The sequence below is a fragment of the Parasteatoda tepidariorum genome, chromosome 5 (genome assembly GCF_043381705.1).
Source record: "Parasteatoda tepidariorum isolate YZ-2023 chromosome 5, CAS_Ptep_4.0, whole genome shotgun sequence".
Lineage (NCBI taxonomy): Eukaryota > Metazoa > Arthropoda > Arachnida > Araneae > Theridiidae > Parasteatoda > Parasteatoda tepidariorum.
In genome coordinates, this window is record NC_092208.1 from 7,311,006 (window position 1) to 7,322,253 (window position 11,248).

Consider the following 11,248-nt stretch of genomic DNA (forward strand, 5'->3'; position numbering starts at 1 on the left):
TTTGGCATCGCTCGCACTTATGTCTATCCAATCAGACATTTTGCGTAGTTTGGAATTCGACAGCATAATACAAGATTTCGTTGAATCCAAAAATCGCAAAAAAGTAATATATTAGATCATAAGATTCTGCAAAATAATTTATTACCGAAAAATATTATATTTTTATTTGTATCTTCATAATTTTGTGCAAAATACACTTGTTGTTTTTAAAGCTAAATTATTTTTGTCAACAAATTTTTTTCTCCCAAGTTTTTCGTAGGCCCCTGAATTTCGTAGGCCCTAGGCACGTGCCTAGTGTGCCTATAGGTTAATCCGGCCCTGGATGAACCATAAATTGCTTAAATTAATTCTTTTTATCCACTGTAGAAAGAATCAAATTTTTTGTTGTTGCTGATATGTACAGAATGAAATTGCGTACAATAATCAATCATTAAATAAATGAATAAGTTTGATTACATTCAACCATATTACAATCATGCATAAACTTGGTATTAGGTTAATATTTGCTTTTCCTCCTTACAGTATTAGCAGTTAAAAAAAAATTCTGGTAACACTTCAATGTACTGGAATTCATAAGCCAGGAAAATGACAGCCGGGATAATGACAAATTCGCCATTTTATAGCATATAACTTTACTTTAATTTAATATTTTGGCCTAAAACGTTTACATTCTGCAGAAAACAGCAGGATTTCTTAAAATAAATCAGATAAATCTATGTAGTTTATGAAAATAAAAGTACTAAATAAAGCACTAAATAAAAGTAGCCAGGAAAATGACAAATTTTCTTGGGACAAACAAATTATTGACAGAAAAAAATTATTTTAAACGAAGTTTTTGTAAATAATACCTTCTGCGTATATTCTAGAAATGCTTACACCGGTTGAGATTAAAAAAAATTAGGTATTGCTATTGAAAAATTTATGGTAAGTTTTGAAGCTAGTTATTATTGGAAACATTGTTTGGGACATGCAAGGAAAATGACATTTTGAAGTTCAATTAAATTTTTTAACTATAAAAAACAGTTAATGCTAGTGCAAAGTCATTTTAAAATGCTAAAAGCAATGCAATTTATTTATTTTTTTTTAAAGTTCCTTTAGCATTATAGTATTAGATCTTGGAGCAAGGGACAGTGAATTGTCATATTTCGTGAGAATCACCCACATATATACAGTACATATATGCAATACAAAAACACTTTTACAATGGAATTTAGTTAACGTGTGCAAGCTTAAAAAACGAATTTCTAGTTGTTACAGAAAATGTTAGCGCTATCAGTTAAAATGCAATCAGGTTCAGTCACATGCAGTGTCGGATTACCCATTAGGCTAGACTGGGCCGTGGCCTGCGGCCCCCAATGATTAGGGGCCCCCTTAAAATGGATTTCTTGAAAATAAATTTTAAAAAACTAAGAAAAACAATGATTTTTTTTTTTTTAAAAAATCAATTTCAGATATATATTTAAAATTTTTCAAAATGTTATGATTATTTTTTAGTTCTAATTTAACAAAATAAAGTAAAATTTAATTTATTATTATTTATTTTAATTTTAAATATGCTTTCTTAAATGAAAAGATATATAAATACTTTTATAATTGGATAAATTGAAAATATACGAGAAAAACAACTTAATCGAAGGGCCCCAAAAATTTGAATGGCCTAGGGCCCCGCGTGCGCTTAATCCGACCCTGGTCACATGTACAGCGTTGCCACCAAAATACAAAAGATAATAAACAAGATATTTCGCACAGGGAATAAATTGTTAATTGACCAAAAGAAGATATATTTTTTTTTTTAATGGTAACGATAAGAAAGAGCTTCCATTACAGAGCGAAGAAATTCAACCCTTGCTATCTTGCAAGACAAGCAAATAAAATAAATGAAATGAATGAATTAAAAAGTAGTTTTAGTCGGAATAATCCTAACAATCTGGCAAGAGGTAGAATAGAAATGATGGTGAATATTTCTTCTGACAATTGACCTTGTATTCAACATAGTTTTATCTTCCTTCTTTAGAACGCATAGCATCACCTTTAGAAGATCACGTATTTAATGCTTCTTCACGTTTTGTTCATTCATTCTAAATGTGCATTTTTTTTCTTTTTCACTTTCCTTTTTTAATTTTCCAATACCGTTCTACCATATCGGTAAATTCTATTCTCTTCACTTCACCTTTTATGAAACTGCATCGTTCCACTAGAGTGAATTAGCAGAATGCAAACGATTTCTCTTTCTTTTAATATGCCGTTTTTATTTATTTATTTTTTTCTTCCTTCTCTTGGTATTTGACGGTCGAATTTCATTTACTCTGATTATCTTTTGAATTTTTACTGCACTCAGAGTAGGCAGTTGGTGTTTTTATCCGAATTATTATTATTATTATTATATTACTCATTCAGTGATGTAGATTCGCAACAGGATTACTAAAAATGTATGAATTCTTCCTGACTTCCCGCAGACGAGAACCGGTCTACTACAAGTTTTTTTTTCTTCTTTTTTTTTTCTTTCTTTTATTTCGAAAGAGCTTTTAAAAAGCTAAACGACTAACAAACTAAAATTTATGTTCTTAGGTAAATAGTATTTCCTCATCCGTAAATTATATTTTAACAGCATTAAACAAGCTACATATTCGGCGGAATATTTCATTATTTTAAGGCTGTTTTCCTTTGATGACAAAGTGTAATCATTCTAAACACTCACAATTTCTAGCATACTTTAAGTTGTTCAAAATTAGAAATTAGCTTTATATTAAGTAATTACAAATAAAATGTTTAATTACACTGATTTAAAAAAAAAGAACTCTAACACCATTTCAGCTGATTCTTACTTAAAATGATTTCCTGAATCCGAATATGAACCTTTACCCCCAACGCCATCTATGTTTCATTTTGCTTTATAGCGATGTTGAAGAGCCGATCCATTTTTTACTTCACGACTATCCTATATTCAACTCTGTAACCTGTAATTCTGAACCCTACCCAGAAGATAAGGGAACTCCTCTGTGAATTGGGACACACTTGCCTTTTACGGAGCACTTTTCGTTGTTATTGAGTTCAACGGCGGAAATTTGTGAAGTGTACTAACATAAATTACGAAGAAAAGTGAGAGACGCGTAGTTTACCACGATCGAAAATATATCTCAAAACTGTTTCATAAAAATTTTATAAATTAAAATTCATTTTTTGTATGTGCCATTTTTGCATGATATCAAATATGAATTTAACCTTATTAAATCTTATTCTTCACTATAACGTAGCAGATGGATCACTCGGGATTTCAAAATGTAAAAGAATTAAAATTTTCGAGCAGTCGTTTTTTATTTTTTGGTAAAAAGAAATAACAAATTACGCATCAACATTTTCATCTCTCACAGGAGAAAAAATTTTATTCTTCACTGACCAAGAGAAGAAATTCATCAGATACAATGCTCCCTCCCTTTGCATTCCTTTACGAACGTCCTTGGTTCATAAAATAGCGGGGGAGTCACTCCTCCCCACGAATACCCCCCCCCGTTGACCTAACAGCACTTTTTGCCCCCGCACGAGCCATGCAGAGGACGAAAGATTATAATCGTTATCTACAAAGATTCAAGGGTTCCCCCATCCACCCCCTCACGCAATATATATAGTAGAAAACTTGAATCCTATATATAATATCTATTATACCGAGTTTATCGTATGGCCTCTAATCACAGAACAGGCAGCTTAATACCCCTTTCCAAACATTAGAAGAATACTAATGTTCCTATGAATTCTACTATAATATCAGGGATATAAAAGCAACAATATATATATATATATATATATATAATACAAAAATTATAAATACTTTTGTACTAATAAAAGCATTAAAACTCTTCCGTTTTCATAAAATGTCTTTGGTAAAGAAGAATAGGTGTAGAAATTCTATTTTGGGACTTAAAGGCTGAAAACATACCATTGAATTATAATTAGATTTATATTTCAAGGGAGGAGTTATTTTTAGAATCTTGTCCCTCTTTCACTTCCATATTAGGAAGCATTAAATGATTTTCCATGATGCGTAGAGTTACAAGGTATGTACGACTGGAACCTGTTTACAACAAAATCTGTAAGTATTTAATGCGAGACCAATGGTTTTCGCATGCCTCACCTTTAAATAAACCTTTTTAGAACTTATTATGGCTTATGACCGCATTATTAAAGCTGAATACAACAATGATAACAGGGATGTAGCCCTATTATATATATATATATATATATTTTTCCCCCAATGAAATTCATAGCAATCCACATTTTTTAAGAATCACGAGATAAAAGATCACCGGGGAAGAAAAAAAGAGAGTATTTTATTGTCTATTACAGTGAAACCCCGATTTTACGTTTCTCAGGGGACTGGGTAAAAAAAACGTAAAATCCGGGAAAACGTAAAATACGGGAAATACTTAGATAGCAAAAAATCATATAATAATAATGGGAAAATAAAACAAACGAAAGGTAGTAAAGATGACTCTTTCAAAAGGTACTATTAAAATCTATATTTTACGAAAAGAATATTAGTATTTAAAGAAAAAAACATACCAGTTCAAGATCATTTTTACAATTTTTGTTAAGAATCATGCAATTTAGGTGCAAAATAGTGCGTAATAGTAGATTGTTTTTTAGACATTGAGTTCAAAGTAAATGCCTCATCTTCCAGGACTGAAATCTTTTGCAAATTTTTTTCCTGGTCTTCGTATGATAGAAAATAGTCTTTCACTATTAGCAAACTTCTCAATGCTGTGTTGAAAGAAGGAACGGGCTGTGCTTCTGTTCCTTCTTGTTCATCTTCATCGGCGGATGAAAAGTCCATAACATCGTCCACGGATGGAGCAGTGGTTCTCTCAGCTTCGCATGTTGCTAAGTTTTCACGGATGTACTCGTCGAAGTCATAGCTAACTGTTTCATTGTCATTCTCCGGGTCTAGTCTAGCTAATCCTGCATCTGCTAACGGTTCATTAGAAGCTACGATTCCGCTTTCTTCAAAACAGTGGGAAATGCGCTTTTGTGTAACGCTTCTCCAAGCAGCAGAAATAAAATGCATAGCCTCCAGAACACTTAACTTTAGTTTGCAGGCGTCATTTAGGTTTCCGTTCTCTAGTTCAGCTACAGCTTTCCGGACAAGTTGCTTTCTGTAAAAAACCTTAAATATTGCTTATTAAAAGTTTTTTTTATTTTTTATTTCTACCAAAAACGTAAAATGCGGGAAATTCCGTAAATTAAAAACTTACAATCCGGGTAAAATTAACATTGGAGGTATACGGAAAAACTGGGTCCTGATGAAAAAAACGTAAAATGCGGGAAAAACGTAAATTCGGGGGACGTAAAATCGAGGTTTCACTGTATTTAAATTTAACGTTCGGTTTCATTCGGAAAGGAGCAACGTTGGCCCACCTAATAGGGTGTCCCTGAAATAGTGGCCAGCAAATCTGCCCTTCCTATGTCCTACGCCTGTATGACCTAGGTCATTATCCAGGAGGGTATTGGGAAAAAAAATTTAAAAAAATATTTATTAGAAACTATTTCGCAAAATTTTTGAAAATGTTTTCAAATTTTATTGATTTTATGTTTATAAATTAAGAACGATGAACGATGTAGAAAAAATACTATTTTTTATTACTGCACAGATCCCTATTATGAATTTTTTTTTTTGGAAAGTGATTACAAATATATTTTGAGTGCTTAAAAAGTACTTAAAAGGTGCTTATTTTTTGTTGAAAAATCTGGCTACACACCCTGTTGCTTTTTTCGGTTTCTTAATCGTCAGTTCATTAAATTCAATTTTCAAAAAGCCGTGTTAAAGTTTTCGTACAGTCATGTTTTCCTGATTTGTTTTTCCTCCGAGGAACGCAAATATGCGTTCATTTCATAAATAAACTTTTTCATGAAAGCAAATATGACCCTTGTATGTAGCTTGATGTAAAAAGTTACCTTATCTTTTGGGGGCTAAAAATTGCTGAGATGGAATCCATAACACATCAAGGACAGATATATTAATCAACATAGCTGATACTGTCATTAAAAAGCTTAAGAAATTTTACTGCACGTGAATTATGTTTATGGTCAACGAATGATTAAAATTAAACAGACAAAACAAATTTCGTTTACCATCATTTTTAAGCTATTTTTACAATATCCTACCAAGCTACATTAATACATGCTATTAATTAATTATCAAGTATCTGCAGGTCTTATCCACTATCTGCAAATGTCTCTGCTTCATTGCAAAGCTTTACGTTATTAGTCATCCACAGCGAACAGTCAACCCATATTTCTGTTAGATTGTTTTTTTTTTTAATTTATTTCTTAAGAAAATATAAAAATAACAACATGCTTTTATTTATATAGAATGCTCAATAAATTACCTTAGAGCTATACAGGGAATCCGTAAGTGTTTTTATTTTATTTTATTACCGTCGTTGAACAGCCGATCCAATTTCGGGTTTACGACTACTAATGTTCAACTCCGTATTTTTGTAGTTTTGAGCCCAAACCAGAAGATAAGGAAATTCCTCGATCAGTATCCCCAGAGGTATGATTTGTTACGAGAACATGGACGACTTTGTGACTCGACAGATTTAGCGTGCATCAGTCACCATTTACTACAAGGGTTATCTTCGGCCGGTGGGGATCGAACCCACGACCATTTGGACATGGACCCATCAGTGTCCCACCAACCCGGCTATCCCGTCCCTCCCGTAAGTGATTTATTTTATTTTATTTTATTTTATAACAGTCGCTGAACTGGCGATCCAATTTTTGGGTTTGCGACTGCCAATGTTCAAATTCGTAGCCTTGTCATTTTGAACCCAATCCAGAAGACAAGGGAACTCCTGGGTCAAGTACTCGGAGAAATTTGCTTTCGTGGAGGACTTTTTGATGGAACTAACCGGCATTTGCGTTACACGGGGAAGAAGACCACGAGAACATCCCACTTATTAGCCTGACGACAAAGGGACTCTAACCCATGATCCGTCTACCACTGAGGATATTTCATGTCAGCACTGTAGTCGGTGCAAGCCAATTGCGGATTCGTATGGACCAGCCTTCGCAGGGATTCGAACCCGGTTCCCTCATTGGAAGGCGAACGCTCTATACTTTGAGCCATCACCGTAAGTGTTGCAGCAAACTTCTGGGGGAGAAAGAGCACATTATAAGGATTAGGAATAGCATAAGAACCCATGCCCGGAAGGACAGGTACGCCACTAAATGGTTTTGAGCAGGAGAGGAATATGAAGATTGCCTTACTCGATCGGTAGGCAGCATACGAAGAACATGGAACGCTATACGAATGGAGAGCTTGCAGTCTTACACGTAGTACATGTTATAACTGAAGGTAATGGACGAGCCGTTGCACACATTTATCGAGGACGCTTCAACGACAGGAAGCAACCACACTACAGTTTGTTTGCACGTCTGCGTCAAAATTTGTGTGAGTACGGGTCATTAAGAATTGACGGGACAAGTGAGAGCAAGCCACGATCGACTCGTTCTTGAAGAAAGTGTGTTGCATGCAGTGGAGAGTAATCCGAGGACCAACATACGTGCCTCTCAGTTAAGAATGTCTCGTACTAGTGTCCAGCTTGCTTTGAAAGATAAGTCTTTCCACGCCTTTCATCTCCAAAGGGTTCAGTTACTGCCCTGCAATGACCACCTTGCTTGCCCGATGACCATCTGATGCTCTCCGATGACCACTTAGAACGTGTGCGTTCCTCAAAGTGGTTTCTGCAAAAAGTGCACGTGATGTGAATTTCCCAGCTTATGTGCTGCTCACTGATGAGGTCACATTCAACAAGGAAGGCGAATTCAATTACCACAATCAGCATTTGAGGGCTCAACAAAACAAAACAAAAAAACCACAGTGTGCAACACAACAACGCTACAGAGTTAATGTGAGGTTGGGTTTGGTCGGCGACTTCTTAGTCGGGACGTACCTTTAACCATCCAGGTTGAATGTTGCGAATTATCTGGTCATTCTGGAGTAGGTTCTTTCCGACGAAGTTCCACAAAATGTGAGACTCAAAATGTGGTTCCAACATAATGGGGAACTTGCTCATTTTCGATCGGATGTCCGTAGCCATTTGAACAGATCAAATGGCTACGGCATTAATGGATTGGGCATGGTGGACCTTGACCCCAAAGTTCACCGGATCTATAAAACCTCTATATCTCTCTGTGGGTAGCCATCAAAAGTGTCGTGTATCGCGATCCTGTTGAGTCTGAAATGAACTACTTTTTTTTAAAAAAATTAAATCTATTCAGATTTAGATACAAAGAGGGAATTAAGTAAAGAACATAGTAGTAAAAGGAAGGATAGTTCCCATTCGTTTTAAGGTGGAATGTTCTGGAACTTGGAATTTACTAAAAGCGTAATTAATTTCCATCCGCTAACTTGGAATTTTTAATAAGTCATTATTGAGATCATTTAAAACGAAGTTTCAACTCAAACAATCATTTATGTGTTGTTGCTCTTGTCGTAAGCTATTAAAGCAAAGGAGGTGTGATTCTTCTGTTTTCCAGAGCAATATCTATGACCAAGAATTTGACTTCTATCACACCCATGCGTCACAACCCGTTTATAAGGAGAACCCATTCATACATCCACAGATCATACTTTTGAACTGGACCAGAGAATTATTAGTCTCCAATTCAGTACCCCCAGAGGTATGATTTGTTAAGGGAGCATGGATGACTTTGTGACCCGACAGATTTAACGTGCATCAGTCACCATTTACTGCACGGGGAGTCTTCAGCCGACTGGAATTGAACCCACGAACGCTTGTACATGGGCCCAGCGCCCTACCAACCAGGCTATCCCGGCCTCCAACCCCAGTCTTTGTTGCTGTTGTCTTATGCCAATTGTCAATACTAACATGCCTATTTTAAGGAAAGAAGGATGCGCTTCTTCTTGTTTTCGAGTGGCGCCATCTGTGGTAAAGAATTTGACTTCTGTCACACACATTCGTCACAGCCCGTTATGCTGGGAGGACAGATTCGCTCACCATCCCTCTGCAGATCGCAATTTAACCTGAACCAAGGCAGGATAAATCTCTGATTCATTATTCTCAGAGGTATAATTTGCTATGGTAACTTAGAGGACTGTGTGACCCAACAAATTCAACGTTCACCAGTCACCATTTTGTACACGGGGAGTCTTCGGCCGGCGGGGATCAAACTTATGACCTCAAGAACATGATCCCAAAGCTTTACCAAGCTATCCTCAGTCATTTATGTACTATGGGGTGAAGAACATGTCGATAGTATTCACTATTTTAAACCGATATTCTCTTTAAGATGTTTAACATGAAATTCTTTGTGAGTTGTTATTTCAATAATTTAAAGAAAGGTTTCAAATCAAACAAATATTTAATTGCAGCAAGTTTCAGTGAGTAATTACAGCAAGTAAGTTCAATGTATTAATTACAGTAAGGAAATTAAATAAAGAACATATCAAAAAACGTCCAAGACGATAATTCCTATTCTAAAATCTTTAATTTGGAATACCTTGTAAGTTTCTCTTTTAATGGTTGAAATTTTGAAGCTAAGTTTCAAATCAAGCAATCATGCTGGTACAGAGAGGTGTTTTTTTCTCTCCAAGGAACGTATGTTAAGTTTGGAATATTTCACTACGATATCTCAGTAAAATTTTTTAAAAGAAATGGCGCTACTTGACTCATGAGATCCTTTAATTCGCCTCAGAGTTAAATTTTGAAGCTAAGTTTCAAATCAAGCTATCATGCTGGTACAGCGTGTTTCTTTTTTCGAAGAACGTATGTAAAGTTTGGAATATTTCGCTAAGATATCACAGTAAAATTTTAAAACAAATGGCGCTACTTGATCCATGAGATTCTTCAATTCGCATCAGGATTAAATTTTGAAGCTAAGTTTCAAATCAAGCAATCATGCTGGCACAGCGTTTTTTCTTTTCTTTTTTTCTTCTAAGGAACGTATATAAAGTTTGGAAAATTTAGCTAAGATATCTCAGTGAAATTTTTTTAAAAAAATGACGCTACTTGACTCATGAGATCCTTCAGTTCACCTCAGAGTTAAATTTTGAAGCTAAGCTGCAAATCATGCTGGTAGAGCGTGTGTGTTTTTCAAGAAACGTGTGTAAAATATGGAATATTTTTAGCTAAGATATCTCAGTGAAATTTTTAAAAAAATGGCGCTACTTGCCTCATGAGATCCTTCAATTCTCCTCAGAGTTAAACTTTGAAGCTAAGCTGCAAATCATGCTGGTACAGCGTGTGTGTTTTTCAAGAAACGTGTGTAAAATTTGGAATATTTCGCTAAGATATCTGAGTGAAATTTTAAAAAAAATGGCGCTACTTGACTCATGAGATCCTTCAATTCACCTCAGAGTTAAATTTTGAAGCGAAGCTGCAAATCATGCTGGTACAGCGTGTGTGTTTTTCAAGAAACGTGTGTAAAATTTGGAATATTTCGCTAAGATATCTCAGTGAAATTTTTAAAAAAAATGGCGCTACTTGACTCATGAGATCCTTCAATTCACCTCAGAGTTAAATTTTGAAGCTAAGCTGCAAATCATGCTGGTACAGCGTGTGTGTTTTTCAAGAAACGTGTGTGAAATTTGGAATATTTCGCTAAGACATCTCAGTGAAATTTTAAAAAAAAATGGCGCTACTTGACTCATGAGATCCTTCAATTCGCCTCAGAGTTATCTGAAAGACTATCTGGAATCTTAACATTATAATAAGGAAGAAAATCGTATGATTCATTCTAATCGTAATCAAATGTCAACCGCGTCATGACAATGCCCCTTCTCTCTATGTACCCTCATTCCACATACCTTGGCGTCAATGCATACGGGGCCAATCAATGCTTCTGCAGCCCGTAAGGCAACGGGTCCGCCTATTTAATAAGCAAGTACATCAGCGCCAGAGGGTCTCGGGTTTGTTTTTTCACTTTATTTTTCTCCCCACCAGATCTCTTAAATGTCTTTTTTTTCTTCCTTCCATTACTAACTTGTCCATTACCTGGCCGTAGCATTACGTAAGATATGTTATTTCGTTAATAAACTGTCTCTTGGCGATGGCTTTTGCACGCCTCACAGAGAAATTGGCGGGTTTTGGATATTTTTAAGGAACCTTCTGTATTTTTAATGCCAGATAAATATATTTTTTTTAAATTCGTAAAATTAATTTCTTATTACGAGTTTAATTTTGTTCTTAATAAGTTATTTGTTGTTAGAATAATAGAGTTGCTCCTTCAC

The 11,248-nt window shown here is 35.1% G+C and overlaps 1 protein-coding gene across 1 annotated transcript; it reads right to left on the minus strand.

Annotated features, from left to right (window-relative positions):
- Window positions 1–4,585: 4,585 nt before the first annotated feature.
- Window positions 4,586–8,096, minus strand: LOC122270142 (tigger transposable element-derived protein 4). Its single transcript, XM_043046412.2, has 2 exons — window positions 7,950–8,096; window positions 4,586–5,158 (listed from the first exon to the last, which is right to left on the minus strand). Exons 1-2 carry the CDS (start codon window positions 8,094–8,096, stop codon window positions 4,586–4,588), a joined length of 720 nt encoding a protein of 239 aa, XP_042902346.2.
- Window positions 8,097–11,248: the final 3,152 nt, after the last annotated feature.

What these genes read in the sequence shown, in the direction of transcription:
- LOC122270142 (XM_043046412.2), bottom strand. Translation starts at nt 8,096, where the DNA reads ATGGCTACGGACATCCGATCGAAAATGAGCAAGTTCCCCATTATGTTG. An exon ending in TTCAACCTGGATGGTTAAAG is followed by an intron (nt 5,159 to 7,949) that starts GTACGTCCCGAC and finishes GCAATATTTAAG; the next exon opens with GTTTTTTACAGAAAGCAACT.